The sequence below is a fragment of the Phaseolus vulgaris genome, chromosome 3, assembly GCF_051622355.1.
Source record: "Phaseolus vulgaris cultivar YP4 chromosome 3, ASM5162235v1, whole genome shotgun sequence".
Classification (NCBI taxonomy): domain Eukaryota; kingdom Viridiplantae; phylum Streptophyta; class Magnoliopsida; order Fabales; family Fabaceae; genus Phaseolus; species Phaseolus vulgaris.
This window is the reverse complement of record NC_143500.1, coordinates 50,456,974-50,483,987: the sequence shown is the minus strand read 5'-3', so window position 1 is coordinate 50,483,987 and position 27,014 is coordinate 50,456,974. Positions and strand designations below refer to the sequence as shown.

The 27,014-nt window shown below is 29.0% G+C and overlaps 2 protein-coding genes across 2 annotated transcripts; one reads left to right on the top strand and one right to left on the bottom strand.

Moving 5' to 3' along the window:
* Positions 1-301: 301 nt before the first annotated feature.
* Positions 302-1,529, top strand: LOC137808369 (putative galacturonosyltransferase-like 1). The gene has a single exon (XM_068609444.2). The coding sequence runs from the start codon at positions 333-335 to the stop codon at positions 1,392-1,394; it is 1,062 nt and encodes a 353-aa protein (XP_068465545.1). The 5' UTR covers positions 302-332; the 3' UTR covers positions 1,395-1,529.
* Positions 1,530-3,893: 2,364 nt separating this feature from the next.
* LOC137808368 (uncharacterized) lies at positions 3,894-8,193 on the bottom strand. The gene is made up of 12 exons (XM_068609443.2): positions 7,884-8,193; positions 7,635-7,677; positions 7,421-7,447; positions 6,225-6,323; positions 5,977-6,089; positions 5,650-5,830; positions 5,156-5,257; positions 4,944-5,036; positions 4,795-4,815; positions 4,624-4,682; positions 4,430-4,520; positions 3,894-4,312 (listed from the first exon to the last, which is right to left on the bottom strand). The coding sequence occupies exons 1-12, from the start codon at positions 8,105-8,107 to the stop codon at positions 4,223-4,225; spliced, it is 1,143 nt and encodes a 380-aa protein (XP_068465544.1). The 5' UTR covers positions 8,108-8,193; the 3' UTR covers positions 3,894-4,222.
* Positions 8,194-27,014: the final 18,821 nt, after the last annotated feature.

The following is a 27,014-nucleotide window of genomic DNA, read 5'->3' as shown; positions in this document are numbered from 1 at the left end:
AAAAAGTCATCATCTTGCTCCTTTATTGTGCTTGAAATCGATTTAATTGACATGATCTAGTTTAGGGTGAAAGGTATCTCTAGTTCGATGGTTGTTGATTTTTGTGGGCTGATGAGTTGACGTCTGGGTTGGTAAATAAAAAGATGAAAGAGAAAATGGAACTAATATTTTTGTCCAAGTGGAGTTGAAAGGAGAAAAACCCCACACAAAATCAAACATTGTACACATAAGACATTCCAAAACCTTCGTTTTCATTTTTTTAAAATGTTTTATATATCATCTTACGCGTTTTCTTTCTGTCATGTTCAAATCAAATCCCACATTGTTCACTCATGCCACCAATGGCACCAAGCACCTCATTTTCCTTCTTCTTCCTCTTCTTCTTCACATTTCAATATACCATCCTCGTCTTCTCCACCACCACCACCCAACAACGCTTTAAAGAAGCTCCAAAGTTCTACAACTTCCCCACATGCCAGACCTTGCAGCACCACCCGAATCACACGTGCCCCATGAATGCAGTCCACGTGGCAATGACCCTGGACGTGGCGTACCTCCGAGGGTCCATGGCAGCAATCTTCTCCGTGCTCCAACATAGCTCATGTCCGGAAAACGTAATCTTCCACTTCGTCTCCGCAGCTTCCCAACCTTCCTCCTTCGCAACTCTAAACCAAACATTAACCATTTCCTTTCCTTACTTGAATTTCCGAATCTATCCTTTCGACGACGACGCCGTTTCGCGCCTCGTCTCCACCTCCATACGCTCAGCGCTGGACACGCCCCTCAACTACGCCCGAAGCTACCTTGCAAATATCCTCCCTCGCTGCGTCGTCAGAGTCGTCTACCTTGATTCAGACTTAATCCTTGTTGACGACATTGCCAAACTCGCCGCCACGTCGCTCGGCGACACGGAGGTCCTAGCCGCGCCGGAATACTGCTCCGCTGACTTCTCGGCCTACTTCACGCCCTCGTTCTGGGCCAACCCCTCGCTCTCGCTCTCGTTCTCGAACCGGACGCGGCCGTGCTACTTCAACACCGGCGTAATGGTGATAGACCTACAGCGGTGGCGCGAGGGAGACTACACAACGGCGATCGAAGAGTGGATGGAGCTGCAGAAGAGGATGCGGATCTACGAGCTCGGGTCCCTTCCGCCGTTCCTGCTGGTTTTCGCCGGGAGGATTGCGGCGGTGGATCGTCGGTGGAATCAGCACGGGCTCGGCGGGGATAATTTTCGTGGGCTTTGTCGGGAACTGCATCCTGGGCCTGTGAGCCTGATGCATTGGAGTGGGAAGGGGAAGCCTTGGGCCAGGCTCGACGCCAACATGCCTTGCCCTTTGGACGCGTTGTGGGCTCCCTACGATCTGCTCCAAACTCATTATGCTCTTCAGGCGTAGAGCACGTCCTAGTTCTAAGGTTTTCGATTTTTTTATTAAAAATTTATTGGAATCAAAACACACAATGTTCAAACTTTCTTGTTATTGTAAAATTATTAAATACTACATTTTTAATGCGAAATATTCTTATTGTTATATTTATATCTTTAATTTCCTCTCATGTTTATAAATTAATAAATATATAAAATTTTCTAATCAAATTGTTAAATAAGAGATATATGTATGCTTAAACTCTAAACATATAATATAACCTAATATTCTTATTTTTCTCTTATGTTTTTTAATGCCTTAGCTGCGGAGAGGCTAATAATTATCGTGTATATCAACTGGCCTGAAAATTTTCAGATGAATTTGTTGTCTCTGGTTTGAATCTTCAGGACGAAGAACTTTACACTCTATGATATTCTTGCTTCAAAATTGGTCTTCAGTGAAAGATCCTTAGCCTTAATTAAAAGAGAAGAGACAGAATTATTAGGGTGAAATTTGTTTCTTATCATGCATATATGGTGAGATTTAGATTTAATATTTTAACGATTGTTTTATTGATTTTGGTTCTCATAATTTTCTTACAAAATAAAATAATCTCTAACGTAAGTGAGTAATGAAGTGTTATAAAAAATTTAAAAATAAAATAACATTGGATTAAAAAACAATTATATTTTATACAAAATATGACAAAAATACATTATTTTAGTTATTTTCATGGCATGCTATAACTTTATTAAAATTTTAATGGACTGAAAGATTTGTGAAATTGAAAATATTAATGTTAAATTATGAAAAAATAAATAAAAAGATAATTTGATAAAATGATAATAGTTAGAGCAATAAAATATGTAATCAAACTTCATTTCACGTTTATGCTTAAAAATGTATTATGTTATTATTGAGTGGTAATATAAATGTAATTTAAGAAATTTAATAAATATATTGTTAAAAGACTAAATAATTTTAATCGTGCTTACAAATATGAAAACTTTTTAAAACTGATTTATTACCATTTGGATAATAATTAAGTTTGTATTATGATTTTTCTTTACTTTGTAAATGCGCTATCAAGGATTTATTTATCCTTTTGTCATAATTTAAAGATGATAATAATTAAGTTTGTATTATGATTTAATAATATTCATTTATCCGTTAATCCAATTAATGGTAATCAATGGACATCAAAAAATATGGATTGCCACCAAACGTTATTGTTTGCGTAGGAGTCACAAAAAAATTGCACCAATCTAATAATTCATTGTTGCTTCAAGAAAAAAAATTGTTCATTTGGTTCCACTACTTAAACAAAATCTCTAGTTGATTTTGCTTGTGCCACCTAAAGGGTAGAATATTTCATGAGCAACAATCATATAACCTTGGTGACATGCTGATGAAAAAATATATATCCTTCATCACGTAGCTTTGCTTCTTAAAACATTAATTTGAAAGTGTGAAACATGCTTCAAATATTCAAAATAGAATTTATTTGCTTAATTACATATTAGTCTCTGAAATTATGGATAACTCTTGCTTTCATCCTTCAAATTTTAAAATAAATCAATCCTCCAGTCTAAGAAAACATATCTTTAGTCCCTAAGGATGTGACTAATAGAGGTTATATGCTCATTGCTACATTATATGGTATGATATAGTATTATTAATAAATAATCTTTGTTGATAGAATTTGGATCAATAAATTATTCTTTTGATCCAAAAAAAAAATTAAATTAATTTTTAGTTTCTAATATTGTAAAAAAAAAAAATAGTCCCCAAATTTGTAAGTTATTTTTTTCTCCTAAATTTGGAAATAACTTACTTTCGTCCCACTGACGTCATATAAAAATTGTTTCTATAATTAATAATTAGAGTGAAAATAAACTAAACTATCTAATAGAGAGACAATAAGTTCAATCAAACCAGAGTTTTCTAGAAGTAAACCTTGTTTTTTTTAATAAAGGTCACACTAAGGTATACTAAGACTAATTTGGATCTTTCTACCTATAGTAAAGGTCTCTTGAATCAAATTGTTTCCTTGAATATGAAAGTGTGTAACCTTTGATTATTTTTGGTTATTGTTTTAGTATGTAAAAAATGTTTTTTTTTTATATCCAAGCAAAATTAATTACTTTAAAATCCCTTTTCATCAAATTTATTCAAATAAAAACTAATTTTAATTATAATCAATTATAACAATGACTAATTATTTATAATATTAAATGTTAATATTCGAATAATCTATTTTTTATAAATACCTCTTAATTATTCAATTTTTTTTAACAATAAAAAAATAAATAAAAATGAATCACTTTAGGATAATCTAACCTTTATACATCAACTCAACAATAACCTTTCTCACTAGACTTACTTCTTGGTTTGCTTACAGAACTCTCTTAGCTAACCCAGAAAAAAAATCTGGAGCAAACAATCATATCATCTTAATTATTCATTTGATTAATCTACAACTTCAACTTATTTATTCAATTATAAAAACAAAAATGCATGCATTAATTGGATTGAATAATCATTTCTAGTAGGATGAATGATAAAACCATCAAAAATATTTTATTAGAGTTACGAGAGTTGTGATGATTGAACTGCGAGTTGTGATAAAGGAGTGGAGTGTGAACATTTTTTCAGAACAACCATAGTCCTGACTTCCCATAATTCCACAAGTTTTGTTAGTCATTGTTGAATCAACAAAACAATTTCGAAGTAGCCATTATCATGTCTTCAACAAATAAACAAGCTACTAATCCCATAAACCATACATATATGGCATGCATCCTTCTCTTGAAAGTGTTGTATCTATGAATCAGTCACAGCACAGTTAGCAACAAAAATCAAGATGATGCAGCTCTTTCCCCTTCGTAGTAGTCTCCTCTTTCTTCTCTCCTCGGCAAGTATCTATAGTAGATGTACTGCAATATTATCTGTCATATTGTTAAGGTTTTTATTTATAATCTCACTTTCTTTAACAATACATAACTTTAGTTATATCAACCCAATTGAAATAATAATCTGCATCGAGAACTACGTGTATAGGATACGAAAAGGTCCAATGCCACGCATAATACTGCATCCAATAACCATGGCATATTAGCTTTGATGCTTTCGAATTCTGTAGTTCTCACAAGAATACTGCATCAACAAGTTATTAGAGTTATCAATTTATTTTATTACTTAATTTGAAGAATAAAAATAATTGAATGCAAATTTATGAGCAGGGGATGGAGTTTGGAACCTTCCCACGTAAGTGACATTAGCGACCAATGCAAAGATGAACATGAAAGGACTTAAGCCCTGTTGGGATGAAAGAAAAGGGAGCATACATAAAAATGTTGAAATACTAGTTAATCTGTTCGCACTTAATTTTAATATGAAGCAAGAGATGAAGATTACTGAGTATTATTACCTCCACACTGCCTCTTTTAATCTGATTAATCAACAATTTAAGACAACTTATCAGTAACAACAAAGCGTATATAAAAAATATAATCATACTGAAAATGAATATAGACGAAACCCGAGAAAGAAAAATGCATGGATTATTTTGACACTCACGTTCAACCATATTTGAGGAATCCGACCACTTATATAGATAGCAGCCATGAGCCATCCCAATCCTTGACCAAATGTACTATGTGTCTCGTATTCCTATAATGAACATTAGTTATTAGAAACTACCGACTAATAGTTATGTAAAGCAAAAATAGCACTAAACAAAAGATGAGTGTGTGAATTATTAAGGCACCAGTACCACTGGCAAGTCGCACCTGCAAAAGTTTTCTTCCACCAAATCTTATGTATCCTTCCCTCAAAGCATTAGCCTTGAGAGGCAAATTAACAGCAGCTGCTAGAAATGTACCATAACTTCCCTGAAACGTGCTCAATTTAATTAACAAATATTGTAGTATGTGTATTAGTATACGATGACAACACAATGTAGAAGACTAACTGTACCAGAATAATCATCATTTGGCAAAAGAAAAAACTTCTGGTTTAAGGGTAAAGTTGAAATGTCAAGGGTATTATAAGTAAGATTCAGTGTGCCCTTTTGACCATAATAACCCTTTTTAGGGGTAAAATTTAGACCATAATAAGCACGAAAGACAAATTTAAGGAATATAAAGAGGTAACTTTTGGAGTAAGAGAGCTTGGTATTTGTGTGACGTTATTTTCTTGATTGAAATTATCTTTTTTCTGAAAAATTATCTGATTATGCCAGTATATTAAAGCTGGAAGCATGTTAAGCAGTTGAAGAACTCACAACTGCAGGACGTGGGATTGGCCTAGCTTTGGTTGGAGGATTTTTTGAGAAAGCTGGATAAGTTTCATCATCCTCGGAAGAAGAGTCATGTATGGATTCCATGGCGGAAGGACCACTTTTAGCAGCTCTCATGTAAGTTCCCCAGGGTGGAGTGCCACTTCCAGCCAATGATCTTGCTGACCTGCACAATTAATTAATCCAATTCAATTCAAAAAATTACACTTCAGTTCATTACATCGCCATTAAGATTTTTGTTACCGAGATAATAAAAAAATAGCGTTTACAATGAACACTAGACATAATAGTGGGAAGAAAATATATGCGTACATATAAAAGTACTCCTGTCTAGGTACTGCTTTGAGTGTGCCATTTGGTATTGGAATTCCTGACTCGTAGGTTGGTTTCGGTGGCTTCAATTGTTTTCTCTCTTCTTCTTCATCCTGTAACATAACAAGGTATGATGATGATGATGATCCTTCGATTGATATTTAACTAATTTGAGAGACAGAACAAAGCTTTGTGAATTGCTCATTTGAATAATTGACGAGAGGGAATCTAAGAAATTGAAACTGTACCCTTTTGTGGTTGACCTTCTGACGAAGTTTGTACCAATTGCTTATGTAGTCGTAATATATGATTAGCAGTAGTAACACGATCGTAGTGATTGTGTAAAGCTGTCAAACACAACTTTCACAGCTCATTAATAAGATTAAGCTTGCAATTTTCGTTACTTAAAATGAAGAATTATCATAATGCATTTCAGATAAAAGCAAGCTAACTAGTTACAGAGGATTCTGGGGGAAGTCTAATCCTAGTGCCCACTTGACTTCAGTAACTTATAAATGATTTTTCACTCCAAGAATTACGTATATTTTATATTTCCTTAAAAAAGTAAATCGTACTTTCTTTTTTTCGGATACTTTATCACAAATATTTGTTAAACTAATAAAAAAACTTATCATAAAATGAGAGTTTGAGCAGCTCCATGAAATTTTAAGTTTTTTCACTGTGGACAACAAAAGATAAATAAACACTTATGCGAAACAATAATTATTTGAATTTGTACGAGTACTTAACTTATCTCTTTTCTCCTTTCGAATTTCTGTTCTAGCTTCTTCAAAGATGTTAAACCAAAAATTGTTTTCGTTAAACTTAAAAGAGAATAAGTAATTAAATTATTATATTCAAAAGCAACAAAAATCTTTTAGGGGTTGTAGAAATCTACTTTCTCTTCTCTCTATCCTCCCCATACTTCTCTCGCTCTTTATTCTCTATTTGGTCCCTCACAAGGTCCCTCACAACTATTTTTTTAGTAGCTTCTACTTTATTTAACCCTTCCTTCTAGATTTGTTTCAAAATGGAAAGGCGGTTTTTGCAAATACCTTTAAAATGTGAAATCATCTCATGAAAATAAATGAGACTTTTTTGGAAAATAAAATGAAGTTATTAAAGGGCGATTTGGCAGTATTACTAGGCTGCGCCAGCCCACACCACCAACCAAGTGAAGCCAGCGATATTGGTTTGGGGCCAAACAGCTGACACGTGTCCAGAACTAAACTGACCTTCAATCCTTTCACACATTCTTCCTAAATTATTATGGTTTTAAAAATAGACAGTGAAGAGTATTGCATAACCAACCAGATTATATATCCATATTCATTATCATGCAGTTTTAATAAATGGTTCTAAGACCAACTAACGATAGAAAAGGATTAATAGAATAGGAAGAATAAAGAAGATGCAACAAAAATTGACGGTTGCTATAATTTACCAGAGCTGTGTAATACTGTGTTGGCAACTGCAGCCATCAATCGTTCAGAAAGAAAGAGAAAGAGACAAAGGAGATGAACGTTAGTGACAATAAAATGAAATTGATGATTAAAGAAAGAGTAATGGCACCCAGTTGTATGTCAGGATTCTGTGTGTCTCTTTGGCAGGACCAATTATGGTGAAAGAAATTATAGTAATGGTTCAGAAATACTCACAGTAGCTGGTTCAAGAAGGCAACCAGTCAAATTGCAGATATCCCTGCATCAGATATATTTTTGCAACCAGTCATCATTCATAATTAGTAAATTAACGAAGCAAATTAGCGCCTGTTTTAGTGGACTTGATCCGAAAGATTTCGTTAGAAAATTGAAAGTGGAAAAAGTTAGTTACACACCATATTGCATCTGGAATATTGGGTAAAGTTAATGAAAATAAAAAAATAAAAAATAAAAAAATTGACTAACCCAGCGACCCAAGTGAGGAGAAAAAGGAGGGATACTCCATGACTTTTCTTAGTTCGAAAAATGGTTATTATTTGAGGAATTTCAGCAACTCCCCAGAATACTAGACTTATGAGACCCAGACTGAACGAGATTTCATCTTTCATATTGCAGAGGCAATCTTTGAAATATTTCTCCACCCATCTCACACATGCTTTTCTCTCTTCAACACAGTAAGAACCTGCCATTCTCTCTCTAACTATTGAACTTTCTTTCTCCTTTTTCGTGTCTCTGTGGTGCGAGTTTCAACAAAGCTAGAGAAAGGAGTAGTGAAGAGGGTGGTTTTATATATAGCAAGAGAAGCCTTTCGAAATTACATAACAGGCCTTTGAGTGAAAACTGTGCCCAATTTTGATTACCCTTTTCGGTTATGTTGCGTAGTAAATTAAGAACAAATCAGACACAATAAAGCTGCGTAATCATATCAAATAATGAGACTAATTGAATCAGTATTTAATAATTTTGTATGAAAACAATGCTCCTATTTTTTTGGTACCATTTTAAAAAAAATGTTGATTGAAAAATGCAGGAGATATTTGACCGAAATTACAGTTGCCAGTGAGTTTTACTAAAAATTATAGTATTAAATAATAATTTTAATGTAAAATAAAATAAAATAATTAATGTATAATCCTATACAGCATTTACAAATTGATAATTTTTGTGATATATCATTCCCCAAAGAATAAGATATAAATAATTTGTACCTGATATTGATTGCATTAAATTACAGATTATGTATATTCATATGATTTTACACTTAATGTATTTAAAATTAAATTGTACATCAAATTGTTTAATTTCTAAAATAATAACAATAACTTTTTTATCTATTTAAATTTACAAAATTATAATGATTTATACCAATTTATTGTCTAGTATAAAAAATGTGTTGAATACAGATGATTTCCCCCTATTTTGTCGTTAAAATGTATAACTATGTGGATTAAAGTAACTGTAACAATATAGTTCTTAATTTGAACATTCAAACTAATAATATAATTTTGATTTAATTAACTTATTCGTCTCTACATGGTAAAAAAAAAATGTTTATGTGACAGAAAGAGTGTGTTTATGTGAAGAAAGATGTGAAATTGATAGTTATTATTATTATTACTATTATTATTGTTATTATTATTAATAAAAAAATAAAAAATAATAATAATATTAACATTAATAATAATAATAATAATAATATTAATAATAATAACTTTCAATCTTACATCTCTCTCCACATAAACACACTCTCCCTACCACATAAACACTCTTCTGTCTCATAGATATTTTCTCTCTCTCTCTCACGTATGCAACACCTGCCCTTAGGTGGAATTTAACGAAAATGATCAATTTGGATACATTTTAAAAAATATAAGGACCAAATTGATTTTTTTTAAAATCGCGGTACTAAATCGAATATTGACTCTAAAAACGAATAAGATAATTAAATCTATAATTTTATATTTTCATTCAAATATATACTAGATTCATTTCACGAACACAAAAATGTATAAGAAAAATTAATATTCCATATATATATATATAACATATTCTTTTTAATAATATTTTTTTAATTTATTTATAACGGATTTTTTTTTATAATAAATATAATTCTAAATATTTTCTATGACTAATATTTCTTATATAAATTGTACATATATTTAAATTATATCTATATGACAATATGTTTATAAAGTTATTTTTTAAGACACAAATATTATTATAACGTCACATTTAATTCTTGTGCTAATATATATGGTAGTTGTATATAGTATATGTATTCCACTTTATTATTAATTTTATTATTATTGATATTAATATCATTATTATTATTATTATCATTATTTTTGTTGTATTTACTATTAAAATAAATAAATACAAGTCCAAGGAGATATTGTTTTTGTGATGCAGTCACAAAAAATCATCTAATGATGTGTGATAGAAGTTTATCTTTTTAAATTTCTAACAATGAAATAACTGTTAAAGAACTTTTAAGTTTCAATTCCGTGGCAATGAAGAAGAAAGATGAAAGCTGTTGAAAGATAAATAATTGTTTGAATAAAGAATAAAAAGTACTTTTATAATGCAACACAAGGTCACTTTACTCACTATTAACAACATAACTTTTTCAATGGAAAGAACTAAAACCATGATGAAGACTAGAAGGATTAAAACAATAATTTTTTTAGTGTAGAAGCTAAACGACAAATATTGTGTCATTACCAAATTTAAAATTAGTGGAAGTACATGAACTAAATCGTAAATTGCAACAGATGTCAACTTCTTTTAATGATGTTGTTTTTCTTACATATGGATAAAAATATGAGATTTTTTAAGTTTATGGATTAAAGAGTATTGGTGCCCAATGAGTAATTTTTTCTTTAATATTATTGTGATAACTAAGAATTATAAATTTTAATAATATAAATATTATGTTAATTAAGATTAAAAAATTTGTAAATAGTTCCTTTCATGCCAAGGGTTGGAGATTTCAACTCGTAAGACTAAAATGTTATAAATTGAACCATTTTATTGTTTGATCGACAAAAAGATCTACCAAGATTTTAGTTTTATCATTAAAAAATTTGAGAATAAATTATTGTCTCCCCAATCGAAAGATCTATCATAAAGTTAGCCTTTTTTCTTAAAGAGTTTAAAACTCTATGTGCTTAATGTTTGGTTTGGACAAAAAATAAATAAAATGAAATATAAAAAATTTAAATTAAGAGAAAGATAATAAAAAAAAATGAAAATTTTATATGTTGTAAAAAAGAAAAATAAAATAAAAGTGAGTTTTTTTTATGAAATACGCATTATACCCTTTTCATTTAATTTTATTTAAACTTTAATTTTAAAACATATTTTGAATAAACAAACTTGCATTTATAAGATCTTCCTACTATTGTCTTCAATCATTTTATCTGAAAAGTTAATAATCACCAACATTCATTTATATCCTTTAACTTAAAAAAATATTAGAATAAAATATAATTAAATATTACAAATATTATATAATCAGTCATTTAATTTTTTTCCAATTTTTCAATATATATATATATTATAAGATTAATGTTAGATATCACTATGAAGCCTGATATCTCAATTAGACTGACATCCTAAACTTCATCAATCATGTGTCATCTGTAAGGATTGAGAAAAATAGTCTTAGAGTAGAAATGGTACAATTAAAATGGCACCTGAATATTTTATTATTAAAGTGAAAAAGCTATATAAATAGAAATTTAGTTATTCAGGTTTCATTTTAAAAAGAACTATTATCTCTCTAAAAACTCCTTTTTCCTTTCCTCTGCCTTCTCTCTAAAATCCCGACCTCCTCGCTCATCTGTTTGACGATCGGAGTCCACCATTGGACTCCTGGCAGCAAGATCTACAATATTGACCGATCAGAATCTTTCATAGAGTATGTTCATTTTTGTTCCCTTTTCCCTTTCCTCTCCCTTCTTTCTTAGATTCTGACCTCCTCTTTCGTCAGTTTGATGATCAGAGTCTGCCATTGGACTCCTGGCAGTGAAATCTACAAGATTGACCGATCAAAATCTTAGATAGAGTAAGTTCATTTTTGGCTCTTTTTCCTTTGAGTTAGTTTTGAGTTGGTTGGGTGGCCTTTCAATTTAAGTTTGCATGTGAGGTTTTTATCTTCAGAATTAGTCTTTGTTAGCTCAGGGTCCTAGTGATGTAGTTAGATTTGTGATCAGGACTCTGTGGTGCAGGTTAGGGTATCCTTAAGCTTTTGGTGGGTTTGGAGCTCTTAGTGAGCATCTGCTAAAGTCCAGGTAAGGGAAGCTAGTTTAAAATCTTCAATAGAACCCTATGTTAGAAGATTTGAATGTGAGTGTGACGTGGTCACCAATTCCAAATTTTGTTGCAAGATTTCTTGTTTTGAGTAGATTGTATTGAAATTGAAAGTGTTGTGATTGAGAATTTGTTGTTTGATTTAAATGGTTGTAGAATTAGAAATCATATATATGTATAGATGGAGATAATAACTCAATGATTCAATGAGAGTGATTGTATCATGCTGAACAGGAACTACCAATGTAATGTGTAGATTTATAATTTATGAATCGAATGAGATGTTGATTTATAATCTGATAGGTATATTAAGTTATGCAGAATTTTCTGCATATTTCGCCCAAGCTAGCAAGTTCTAGCTCAAGCTAGAAAATTATGGGTGCTCTCTGGAGGATTTTATCTCAAGCTAGCGAATTCTAGCTCAAGCTAAAATTCTGGGTGCTCTCTAGAGGATTTTAGCTCAAGCTAGCGAATTCTAGCTCAAGCTAAAATTTTGGGTGCTCTCTGGAGGATTTTAGCCCAAGCTAGCGAATTTTAGCTCAAGCTAAAATTTTGGGTGCTCTCTGGTGGATTTTAGCTCAAGCTAGCGAATTCTAGCTCAAGCTAAAGTCTAAAAAAAATAATAATAATAATAATAAATAAAAATAAAATATATATTAAACTAATTTTTATTTGCTTTTAAAAGATTGATTTATTTATTTCTATATTTTTTTTTTATAAAGTATGTAAACTTTTATTTCATGTATAGTTAATTGAAAATCTCTTTAATTAGACATTTATATGATTAGTCAATGAATTGTTGTGTATTTTGGAAATTTTTAAACATTGGTATGATTTGATTGTTTGATGGTGGATATTTTGAGGTTCAAAATATGAATTCTAATCAAGACATAGTATTTTCAGGAAAGAAAATACCGTGTTAAGATTGTTTAGGATGTGCATTGACTAGGGATTCGTCTAGAAGGAGATATCCTGACTCTCCTGAGATAATGGAATCATATAGATGAAGTTATTCAGGTGGTGAGAGTCGAAGGAGGTTCATATGAATGGGTAAGTTGTTTGAAAGATAATTAACTTGACCTGTTATACGAATTAACCCTGTCATACTAGGAGAGAGATGATATTGAGATTAATTATGCGCATAGCTGTGTGGATTTCACAGTGATGTAGTATGACAGGTGCAGATCTCTGAGTCTAAGTCAACACACGAGTCTTCCGGAAGTAGAGTCAAATATCTATTTGTTATGAGTCAGTAGAAGTCTGACATAAGAAAGATGAATATTGAAATTGTTGATACACACTTGATGGTTATGTGAAATGCATGAGAAATGATGAATTTATGTGGATGTTTAAACTCATATTTGTGTTATAAGTTTTAAAAATACCTAGCTTACCCTTTGTTTTGTTTTGTGGTTGTTTTTCTTTGATCTGTGATGATCGTGTATTTTACACGGGAGCAGATGATGTTACAGGTGATAAAGTTTCTCGGTGAGAAGATGGATAATGGAAAATGTTTATTTTTCTTTTGAAATTTTGTTTTAAATTTTATGTAAATGTTTCAAGTCTTATGAAGAGAGAGATAATTTGAAACATTATAATAATGAAATTTTAGACATATTTGTATTATGTTTATATATTTATTTTAATATTTCATACAGATTATGGTTATAGATATGGGAAAATATAGGGATGTTACATCATCACATGAAAAATAATATAAAATGAAAAAAAAAACAAATATATATGAATATGTCAACTATTTGATGTTTATATAAATGACTGAAATAGTTTCCTTTGAATAACCTTACGAATAAAATAACAATCAATATTATATGTATGGATCTCATGATGGAGGGAATAAAAACAATATGTATGACAAATTTTCATCAAAGAAGATCATAGTCTATCAATTAAAACTTCACAATATTTGAGTGAGATTGTTGTAGCCAAACTACTTCACTGACCATTGATGACATGACATGATATTTTGATTCTACCAAAGATTTGGACAAAGTACCTTGTTTGACATACTTTTAAAAGAGCAAAGAGTCACTAAGAAAAACACAAAAGTCAACAAATGTCCTAGTGTGTAAACAATTGATATAGTATGCATCAAGATATGCTGAAAGAAAACATTTGTTGTTAACTGGGGAAAAAGAGACTTTTGACTTGGAATAAACTTCAAGTATTGTAACAAGTGATGAATTATAGTTAAATGTGTGATTAATGAATTCTTCATGTATTAACTTAACTTGTGAATTGAAAAGGTAATGTCTGGCATATAATTAGTAAGTACATAAGTCTTCCAATTCACCTTCTATATATAGACAAATCCTCAATAGAGTCATCATCATTAAGACTAAGTTTTAAACTGGAATCCATAGGTAATCTAACTAGTTGCTACCTAAGAAAGCAGTATCATCAAAACAAAGATAAAATATATTTTCTCTGATTCAAAAAAATACCTTTACTAGATCTGACAATTTCTTAGCCTAAGAATTATTTGAGAAAACAATTACGAACGAGAAACTCAAAATCAAAATATTACTCGACCTTAACTACTAAAAAAAATATTGTGAGACACGAGCTACATTCCAATTCATACAAAACAATGACTCCAAACCCACAAAATAAATTTCCACTCGAAAATCAAATTGCGACAAAACTCTCTCCGATTCGAAAAAACTACACAAATATTTTGCGACCTCTTGAATTTGTATATACGAGCTCGTGCAAACACACATCCTCATGTATCTATCCACTTCCAACCTTGATAGCAGACAGATTAACTCATTTTAGCTTTAAATAAATGACAATGAAGTACATGTAATAAATCATCACCATTGGAAATCGACCAAATTGGATTGTCACCAATGAATCTTATCCATAATTAAAGGTGGACAAACAGCAATCATTACACCTTTATCTTGTCTTCTCAAGATATATACTTAAAATATTATATTTTTCGGAGAAAATATCATGATATAAGAACTTGATAATAATATAATCCACAGAATTCTAAAATATACGAGACGAAAATCTAGACAGTTTAATTATAAATATAACAGTGCATTGATACAACTTCATTAACATCTTATACGGAGGAAGATTTAAACACAAGGGAAACAATGTTATATTATTGCATCAACACAAAGGAATAGTCTCTCATATATTGCAATGACAAGGATTTCAATGAGACTGTTGCTTATGATTTGTTCGATAGACAGTGAATTCAAATTTATTGGTAATCAAATTATTATGTTTGATCAGTTTTCTAGAGGTTATTCTAGAGGTTCTACTTATTTGTTGATAAAAGGGTTAACATGAATAATTATAACAATAGCAACCATGAAAGCGCAGAAAAATAGAAAATAAGATAAAGATATGTAATTAGTTGTATTTATTTGGTACATGAATTGTTTAAAAAGACATCATTTGTTAACTATAAAGCCTTTTTGTCTTTCTTCTTCTTCTTGTCACGATGCATTACCTGTTGCGCTTCAGTTGATTTATCAACTAATGCAGACACTCCACAATGACATCGCATAACTTATGATAATCAAACAAAACTCTCATTTGCACACACCACCGATTATAATTTTTTCTATCAAGGATAAAAACTGATAATGAACTGATAATTGGGTAGAGTTCATGATAACAGATGCTCTAATACCAGTTGCAGAAACTAATTGAAGAAAATAACAAAAGGTTGTAGAAACTGACTGAATGTAATCGTACAAAATTGCAAAACTGCTCTAATAAAATCTGAATTAATAACCCATTTAAGACTAATAACTGAATTAATAACCAAGTGATACTGAGTAATAATTATCGTTTAACAGTCAAGTTAATATGATCTCTAAAAGGAAAGGTTATTATAAAATAGATATGCCATTCATATAATAATAATAATAATATATATATAATAATAATACCTTTTATTTCTATTATTTTTCCATCATATTGTATGATATTTCATAATGTTCTATATATTTTTTCTTTTTATAAATAAATGTGTTGTACAATTTACTCTACATATAACATTTTTCATTATAAAATATCTTCTAAAATATCGACATGGTTATGTATCTACATACATTATAATTCAATGAATAGAAAAAACTTTCAAAATATATAAATAAATATAACGGTAAATTTGTATATAGTTAGATAATATTATTTTTTACTATTCTTTCTATGTTTCAATAATATTAACTAAATCATATTTTCCCAAAAATAATTATTCAACAATACCAAAATAAATTACTCAACTATACTGAAAAGAATTTAGAATACTTTAATTAACTCAAATATACAAACAAATACCTCATATTTTATTATTTAAATATTTTTATATATGATGGTAAATTTGTAAACTTACATTTTACACCTTTTAAAAAATTAAAAAATTTCTTACAACCATCACATTACTTACAAACTTTAATAAATTTGTCTCACAAATTCACTCTAACATACCCTGATAGCTGTCGTTTTGCTGTCAAATTAATATGATTGTAGCGTAGACTTGTCTAACATTAGAGAGATGATAGTATAATTGTGGACAAATGTCCCCAAGTCATCTCCCAACGAATGCAATAGTAAAATCAGTTGATCAGGTTTAAAATCTATCTACAGCAATAAAGATGAAAAGGGGGTTTGAGATAGTTGTGCAGAAAATATAAAAGAGATTAAAATAGCAAATAAAAAGCGGTTGATCCCAAGTTCTTCCACCATTGAATTCTTCACAGGTTCTTAGTGTCTAATTTCAGTAATATTTCATATTAAAATATAGGCACTTATGAGGATTTATTGCTAATTTACATATAAAATAATCCCTAATTTATGAATTTATACCTTTTTTACATTTTTTATGATCTTTATTTGAATAAGAGTATTTTATTCCCAAATTTGGTGTTAATTGCAGATTTCTAAGGAAGATTGGAGATTTGGATTAAAGATGAATGATTTGAGCTAAAAAGATAAAGATAGAAGGTCCCAGAATGGAAAAAGATGCAAAGGAAGATTGGGCCTTTTTTTATGTTTTATCATTTAGCCCATTAGCGCGACACAATAAACAACCTAACCCTAGAAAACTAGGATAAATAGAGGGCTAGAGGCTCAACCTTAGTGTGCCAGATTGAGAGGAAAACACCATAGAGTGAGTTGTAACCCAATTGGGAGAATGGAAGGTGATAGAAGTATGCGTGGCTAATTCTACCCTTTGGGATTGAGAGTAATCTACTCAAACTCTTATGTATTGAGGTGATATTTTATATATTAATATTCAGTTCTTGATTGATTATTGGTATTGTTGTTTTACTTTTAATTTTCCGTGACAAATTGAGAATCTTAAATCTGACCGGGAGGTATTTTTAGGGTTCGGACCTAAACAACAATACTTAACATATTTAAGTGCTAGAAATAGACTTGAAATGTTAATTGCTATTAAACGTCTGAGCTTCGTTCTAGGTTGTTCTTATAATTATGCGAGGGATCGATAGTTAGGGGACATTCTTAAGGATTTTATATGCGAGGAATCGATATAAATGATTTTTATATGGGCATCAATTTCAATCAAAGAACTTAATATTGACATGCTAATCAAAATACTTGAGAGTGAGAGAGATGAAACTAATCCTTATTTTTCCAATTGAAACAACTAATTCTTTGTTTGTTTTCTTATTGATCAGTGCCAACACAATTAATTCAAAACTCTTTTAATTGTTCTGTTTTTATATTTAGCGATTATTGTACTCGATAATTCACTGTTCCTTGTGGGATCGATATCCGTCCTTAGGGACAATTATTACTTTTGACAAACACGGTGCACTTGCCGTAAAAAGTCATCAGTTCTCTAAAGATTAATCTTTCTCAATCCTCCAACAGAGCTAAACCAGATTGAACATGCGCCGATCTGATTCAACTGAAACTCACCAGTAAAGCATGCGTCTACTAGTTTAATCAATACCCATTTTGTTCCATGCGTATACTCCATGGGAATGCTTACCTCCTCTCCCTTGAATCATGCGCCCAAGAAATTAATTAGAACAACAATGCGAACTAGCTAAGAAACCAAAGTTTAAGATAAGGAAGACTCTCAATCATGCGTTCAAGTACAACCTCTCACAAAAACCAGTTTTCCAAGAGATTAGACAATAAAAACAACTACTATAGAGAATTAAAAATCGAAACTTTTATTGAACAAAACTTCAAAACTCAATGGGGAATTACAAAAGAATCAACCAAAAAGGTTTAGTCTTCCATGCGGAGGCAAAACAAAAGAATTACTAAGAAGAAAATAAACTAAGAAAATCCTATGAAGCTCTCCCTTTTCTCCTTTATGTGTAACACTCCGAAAAATACATCTAACTATTACAATACAGGTTCTACTTATTTCTATACAAGCATAAAGTTTTTCAAAACATTCCTAATACATGATTAGGACATATAGAAATACAAATATTTACAATATAAGTTTCATAATCAACGCCCTAAAACTCTTCTGATTCGCAGACACCTGTAAGATCATCTGCTCGTGTACGTAGTACAGTCATCGCAGTTCAAACACAACAAGAAAAGCAAGGGTAAGCTAGTGAAAATAGAATTTTATAATATACACAATTAAATCAAAAGAGAAAACCAAGTTACATGATCAATTTCTCAAATTATTCAATCTTCTTCAAATCTCAACAATAAAACAATCACATGGATCTACACATCCAAGATATTCAACAAACAACGTCTTCCGGAAGACCCGTATTAAGTAAGTCCTACCAGAGACTAACACCTGATCCAAAGATTACCAGCGAATCCAACAAAAAGGATCAGGGTAAGTTCAATACAACCCAAGCCGTGCATCTCATATGTCACGGTGTGCATGAACTCCCCCATCAGCTTCTCACCACCTGATATCTTAGTCTATGTGACTTAGATCATCAGTGAAGCTCGGAGATCTCTGTTACCACATAGGCATCAATACTTAATACACAACAAACATCAGTCCATACATTATCCCGACATCAATACTTAATACACAACAAACATCAGTCCATACATTATCCCAAATGTATGAATCCAATTTCATACCATTTCGTCATACAATATCATTCAAAAATTTATCCACAATATTCAAAAGTTTATTTGACATAAAAAAAATACACTTTAATACTAAATCATCAAAACCCAATATTTCCACAAATTTAAATAATATATAAACAAACAACCCAATATAAATAAACACACAACATCCCTGCAAGAGAAATTGAATATTGGGACCACGTCCCTTCCGCATTCAGATCTTCTATCCTAGGGTGCTATTAAAAATTAAATTTAGCTTCCCTTACCTCAATTGCTTGCTTTCCAAGCAACTTTTAGAATTTTATTCCCCACCGTTTGGATAAGCTTCAAGATTTATAGGCCTAATGCAAATTATCCAAACAGAACAAAAATTAAGTATATAATAGAATAAGTTGAGAGGATTAAACTTCTCAACTGATCCCACCAAGATTGATGACTAAATCCTAAGGAAAAACAGAGAACAAAGGATATTTAGAGTAAAAATGAACTTACTCTGTTTGAAAATCTGATCGGGTAGAAATGTTCCTTAACTCCTCTGCTACAGCGTGGTATGATCAGATTCTAAAATAGATGAAGATTGGGAGAGAAATTAAGAGAGAGGGAGAGAAGAGAATTGGAGAGAGAGAGAGAAAAAGAAGAAAATGAAAGGCACTGGTGGTGGGGGGGGCAAAGCTTCTGTTGGTGTTTTTTTTAAAAACACGCTGTTACATTATGCTTGTGTCCTTTCATAGACTTTTTTATATTTTGTTAACCGTCTCCAAGTTTCCATCTTTTCAGAATTCTTGTATTTTGCAGAAGATTTGCTTCCAATTCTGTTTGTGAGATATTGTAGATTTTATTTTCTCTTTCAGAATTTGTTTTCTGTTTTGGTTCAAGAAGCAACTTGGACTTTTGCATATTTGGCCCTTTCACAAAGGTAGATGCTTCCTCCGGATAATTTACTCTAAAAACACAAAATTAACAATAATAATAGTTAAGGCCCAAATAAACCCAATTATAAGAATATTAATTAAAACAATGGATTTATTTATTATTATAGTCCAATAATCTATGAATAAGGCTAGTGAGTGTGAATAAATATATGCTCGTCAATACCTCAATCCAACACACTCACTTTCTTCACAATTTTATTTCAAATCCTCACACATCTAATCTCTCAAATCCTCACATATTTCATCTCCAATCCAAACGCAACTTAAAACATTACTCATGTAAATGTTTGGTAAATGTTTGGGGTACAGGTAAATGTTTGGTCTTGGATTTTTGCAAAGTCCTGTTGTAATTCTTTTACGTACCCCAATTGGGTTTTGAACCCAGTGGATTGTATGAGCCTGGTTGTTTAATGCTTTCTTGAGTTTGGTTTGGTTGTTCATTTTTTAAGTTGGAAGGTGTCCCTTGGTAGGAGGTTGATAAAACACTAGTTCTTTATGTATAAGGGTTAGACCACCCCTAAAGTGGTTTCCATTTATTTATTTCTTATTGTTGATAAAAAAAAAAATTACTCATGTAACTATGCATGAACTTACTTGAAAAAAAATAGTGACATTGTGGATCCATACAAAATTGTTGAGAGTAAATTTTGATAAAATTAAATAAAATTAAAATAGAAATAATTGTAAAAAATTTAAGAAAAACTGTAAATTTCATAAAACTTAATAAAATAAATCAAAATTAATTTAAAAATCTATCACCTAATTAAAATTAAATATAAGATTGCACAGTACAATATGGCGAGAAAAGTAAGTTAAGTTACATTTAATTATTCAGCATTCTCGTAGGATTCTTTGTAAATTATCTAACATTATCATTACATCTAACAATATATATAAAAAAATTCACAATACAAGCCAAACATAAAGCAAAAATCAACACACATAATTGATTATTCACCACCGACTAATTAACCTTTAGAAAAGAAAACTCATAATCAATTTATATCTCTTTTCTCTATAACCCTCGAAATAAAGTAAAACTAATTTCGTATTTTCCCATATTTTTACGTAACTTTTCTCCTTTTTTCTCAACTGATGAACGACAATTTCATATATGAACATACACCATATTTTTGCCTCATTTTCTTCTGAGAACACTTGAGCAGACATAATATGTCCCACAATTTGATATTCGTATATAATACATTACTTGAAACAAATAAGCGATAAAGGGAAAAATTGAAAGAATGAGTATGTTAGGAGATGGGCTGCACGTCATTTGACTAAGAATCAGCGTCGTTCGCCGCGTGCAACTTGATGCTATGTTAATCCAAGTCATGTCATCACCAACCCATGCAAACGTGTAACTAATGGGTGCACCTTATCTTCCTAACAGTGCCCACTTGCAAGACAAACTCCACCTCCTGCATATCCATTCTCTGATAGTGATATAATTGGGTGCTAAGAATCAGAAAAAAAAAAAAACTTTATTAGGTATGATAGCGATACATGCATGTGACATGAACGAGAATGTTCCAACCATTTCAAGAATCCCTGTTTATTGACCAATAAACAAATATATATCTACACTCTTTCATTGCAATTTCAATTATATTTTACATAAATTTTTAGAAAATAAAGTTTGCATCAATTTACATTTGAAATGGTCGCTAGACTCCTCTTCCATCTCACACATAATGTATAAATTATTCTCGAGTTCTATTCTTTTCCTTATTAAATTATTCTTGGTGATTAACTTATTTTCCAATACCCTCTAAGCAATAACTTGGACCGAAGGCAAAACCTTAGTCTTCGAAAACTTTACATACACAGTATTGATCCCCCTTCATGCTCACCCCTAAAGAAAACATAAGTAGAAATTGACAAAGTAAGAATAAAACTCTTTGTCCTTCCAGACCCAGCCATCATCCAGATCCAACTCCAACCTCAGTCCTTTGAGTTCTTGAAGAAGTTGACTCTCTAAAGCCTTTTCCCACTTAAACAAGTTCCTTCTCCAAGCTAATTTCCACTCCCAGACTCCATCAACCCAATTCCCAAACTCAACCAACTTAGACCTAAAAGGAATGCTCAAAAAGCACAACCTTGGAAAAACCATTTTCAGGTCACCACACCTCGTCCAATTGTCTTCTCAGAAACTTATTAACTTCTCATTACCAATCTTCAACTTGAAACGATCTTCAAACCTCCTTTCCCAATTCTCCGAAGCCCAAACCCCCTTCAAATCTTTCCACCAAAGGGACACTTAGCAGTACTCCTTCGTTCCCTCAGACTTCTCCACCCTCCATATTTCGACTCAAGAATGTTCTTCCACGAATCGCTTGTCTGTCCCCAAACGCCAAATCAATTTCTCTAAAACTACTACTTTAAAAACTTTCAAATCAATAATACCAAGACCATGAACCTCACGATACTTGCATAAGAAACTCATTATTAGTAAAAACAACTAATAATAAAGTAATTGATATAAAATGTTTTATTATTACCTTTTGTTCATTTTTATTTTTATTCTTTTTCCTTTTTTTTAATGAGCACGTTCTTTTCTCTTTCTTTTTTTAGTCTGTCTCTTTCACCTTACTTTGTTATTGTAATCACTTGCTTTGTGTATCGTTCTTTTCTTTGAAAACATATTTTGGTTACACCACACCAGCTTGAAGTTAATGTCACCGGTGTTGCGTCGCAACCACCACCCTTAACTTCTGTTGCACTATCACCACTTGCAAAAGGTTATTATCATTACCATTTTCCTATCATTACTTCTAAAATATTATAATATTCGACTATTTATTTTATATTTTATAAATTAGATAAATATTAAATATTATTTTAATTATAAATTACTTTTAGTTGTCATACTTATATATTAATTAATAAATCTTAATATTTATTATTTTGATTGAATATTAAAAAATTATTTGATTGAAAAAAAAAATTATAGATCATTCAAATTATATGTTGAGAAATACATTAATGGAACTTAAAAATAAACTACATATAGTACATTATACTATACAAAAAAATTATTAATAATAATCAATTTTAGAAAAAAAAAATCTTATATTGATTAAATTTGATATTATTTTAATAATTAAAAAAATATTTGTATTATTATTATTAAGAATTTATAAAATAATTTTTAAATTGATATCTAAATTAGCTACCAAGATCTTAACTACTAATATTTTATATTTTAAATTAATTTTTAATAAAATATTAATAAAGGCTAATTTAAAATATAAAGTAGTAAGAACTAAAATCTTAATACCCAATAATTAAATACCGATGTAGAAATTATTTTAAAAAATTTATTATTAATAAAAATTATTTTAGATACTAATAATTTTTTTTAATTTACAAAATAATTTTTAATTTAATTAAAAAATAACTAATTATTTAGGTATGTAAAATTATAGTTTTTATTTAATAATTTTATTGTAATGTTAGTTAAAACTTGAAATATATATATATATATAAACATTGTTTCCTCTACATTACCAATATTAAACTTTAACCATGTAGAAATGTATTTTGATTTAATATTATATTATTTTTATGCAATTTTAGGGAATATATAAAATCGATGTATCACTAATAGATGTTATACGATCCACTTTCTACAACATAGGTTAAAGTCCTATATAAAAAGGTTTTTCCCTTTTGTTGGATGATATCTATATTGATTCTCTATCTTATGTAAAATGTAAAAATTAATCGATATTAAAAATTCTATTTATAGTAGTGTAAACTAATTCCATCGATATTAAATTAACTTTTTTTATATATCACTCACTTAAATTTTTTAGGCTATATTTTTTTTATATTCATCCGCACAGTACACACAGATATAAAAAAAAAATTAAACTAACCCAATGTTAATAAATGTCATTATATTAAAAATATCTTTAATTTAATTTAAAATGTGAATATCATCTGCACATCATTATTTATACAAACAAAAAGAAGAGAGCTTAATTAAATAGTATATTTATTTCAAAATAAAATTAAATATTTTTTATATTTATCTCAAAAAAAAAAAGACCAGCTAGAAGCCTATTTTACACTCAATCCATATCCTCTAAAAATTAGAACTGGATGAAATATAATTCTTTGCCCATCTAGCAAATGTAAAATTGAAGTCTTGTTCACACACACATTGATGTAAGCCCAGCCCAGAAGCACAAATACATACTTTTATCCTCTAGAGTTTACTTACAAAATACTAGTTTCAACAAATAACGTTTAAGTTTCTTATGAAATATAATTTTTTATGAGCAATTAAAAATTAAAATATTTAAGGAATGTTTTATTTCTTATAAAAAAAAACTACCCTAAAACTAGTGTTTCTAGATGAATAGGACTCAATATTTTTTAAGACCATTTTCATTCTCATAATAAACTTTTAAAGAACAAATGTATAGAGAAATATATGACTTTTTTTTTTTATCTTGAAACATGATGTAGATTCCTGAATGTTGAGTTTGATGTGAAAAAAACACTTTGTTTTTCAATCTATTGCAAGATTGATTTCGTCCCTGATATTTAAGATATAGCTTGACAAGATAGTTATTATTTGAGTACTAGATAACCTGAAGATGTGAAAGTTTTGCCTTTAGAAGTGTTTAAAAATGCTAAGGAAGCGATTTTGAACTTTTTTTTATTGTAAATTAGTTTCCTGCCTTCAAAATTTCTATTTTTTATTTGAAAAATATGTGTATAGATAGGATTTCATAAGTGTTAAAATTTCTCGAAATATTTTACTTTTTTAAATTTTATAAAAACATCCTTATACATTTTAAGACAATAATTATTAAAGAATAAAATTGAAATAAAAGTTTTAACATTGAAAACTAAAAGCATTAGCGAATATATGATATTTTATGATAAAATAACAACAGTTTGGTTTATAAGATTATTGTAAAAACTAAATTATTTTAATCATACAGAATTCATTATTAGTTTGCTGAAAAGAAGTTTTAAGATAAAAAATGTAAAAAAATAATCGTAAGTTACAAATTTTAGATTCATGTAAATAAAATTATTTTTGAGAATTGTTTTCACTAAAGTTGATGTTCCGAATATACAACTTATTGTCTAAATAAACGATTTTTTTATATAAAAATAGCTCACATTAGAAAGAAATAAAAAAACAACTTTTCTTAAGATGTTGTCAATAAGAAATGCATAGTGAATCTTTTCAATAAATAAACATATATAATAGAGGTTGAAAATACTTTGTTATCGCTTAAAAATAATAAACTAACTTTAAGAGAAAAATATCACATTGCTCAAAATATTCAAGGTTGAATTATAACACGTAGGTCCACCGGGGCAGATAGGACAATTAACAATCTTGTCTAGAATGGTTATTAATACATGTATAGTCAACAAAAATTTAATGATGATTTAGAATCATAATTTTATTTCCACACACATCCAAATTTATAGTTGTTATTTTGTGAGATATGACAATGATTATAGTGGCAATAATCATAGTATGTCTTTTAAATTTTTTTAAAAATACACTTTCAATTATACTTTTTCTTAAAATTATTATTCACGATAATATAGTAAGAATTAGGCTCAATTCCCTATCTAGCACCATTTACATCTTTATTTCCCTATCTAGCACCCTTTTATTTTTATTTCCCTATATAGTACCTTTTTGTTTTTATTTTCCTATCTAGCACTCTTTTATTTTTTATTTCCCTATCTACACCATTTTAAAAATAAATAAATAAATAATAAATTATTATTTTTTAATAATTTTAATTTTAAATGCATTAAAAATAAATATTTTTAATGTTTAAAATAATTAGAAATATAATTAATGAATAAATAAATGAGTTTTTACAAAATAAAAACAAAAAAGTAATAAATTAAAAATGTTTAGTTTAAAATTATTATTTTTAAAAATGAAGAAAATAAAAAATTAAACTCTACAACAACATAAAAGTTGAATTTATAAACATACATTAGTATTTATTTTTATTATTATTGATGATGTAATCATGTTAATTTCAAGTAAAAAATACAGGACATATTTAAAAAAAAAAACAAAGTCAATTAGTATTAATTAACAGTGGACACATAAATAATATTGAAGTGTTTACCTAAATGCAAAATTCTACAAAAAACTAATACACATGTTACACTTAATGCTTAAAAATGAGACAAAAAAATAAGTATAGAAAATAAAAACAACAACAATAAAATAAAAACAAAAAATAGATATAAATAAAGAATGACAGAAAAAAAATAACAACTAAAAACATAAAAGATATAAAATAAAGGCAAAACAAAATAAGATAAAGATAAAAGATATAAAAAAAATTCAAACGAGATAAAGATAAGAGATATAAAGCGATATTAAATAAGCATATGTTGATCATAAAAAGGAAAATAAATAAAAGATGATCATTCATTTGATATTTTCTTCATAGCGGTACATTAAATAGTTTGTGCAAAATGAAACATAATTAATGACGAGAATTGCACAATCCAGTAATTTTTTTTATAATTTTAATTTTGAATGCATTAAAAAAAATATTTTTAGTATTTAAAATAGTTAGAAATATAATTAATGAATAAAAACATAAATAGAAATAAATAAAGAATGGCAGAAAAAATAATAATAACTAGAAACACATACTTATTTAGTATCGTCTTATATCTCTTATATTTATCTTGTTTTGATTTATTTGATTTTTTTTATATATTTTATCTTTATCTTATTTTGTTTTTCCTTTATTTTATACCTTTTATGTTTTTAGTTATTATTTTTAATTCTGCAATCTTTATTTATTTATTTATGGTTTTTGTTTTTATTTTATTGTTGTTTTTTTATTTTCTAGACTTATTTATTTTTGCATTTTTTTCTTCTCATTTTTAAGCATTAAGTGTAACATGTGTATTAGTTTTTTTTAGAATTTTGCATTTAGGTAAACACTTCAATATTATTTATGTGTCCACTATTAATTAATACTAATTGACTTTGTTTTTTTTTATAAATATGTCCTGTATTTTTTACTTGAAATTAACATGATTACATCATCAATAATAATAAAAATAAATACTAATGTATGTTTATAGATTCAACTTTTATGTTGTTGTAGAGTTTAATTTTTTATTTTGTTCATTTTAAAAAATAATAATTTTAAACTAAACATTTTTAATTTATTACTTTTTTGTTTTTATTTTGTAAAAACTCATTTATTTATTCATTAATTATATTTCTAATTATTTTAAACATTAAAAATAT

Coding starts and splice junctions, on each gene's coding strand:
- LOC137808369 (XM_068609444.2), top strand. CDS start 333: ATGCCACCAATGGCACCAAGCACCTCATTTTCCTTCTTCTTCCTCTTC.
- LOC137808368 (XM_068609443.2), bottom strand. CDS start 8,107: ATGGCAGGTTCTTACTGTGTTGAAGAGAGAAAAGCATGTGTGAGATGG. Junction 7,448..7,634: donor GCCTTCTTGAACCAGCTACT/GTGAGTATTTCT, acceptor TGATGGCTGCAG/TTGCCAACACAGTATTACAC. Junction 5,831..5,976: donor AGACAGGAGTACTTTTATAT/GTACGCATATAT, acceptor TTAATTGTGCAG/GTCAGCAAGATCATTGGCTG.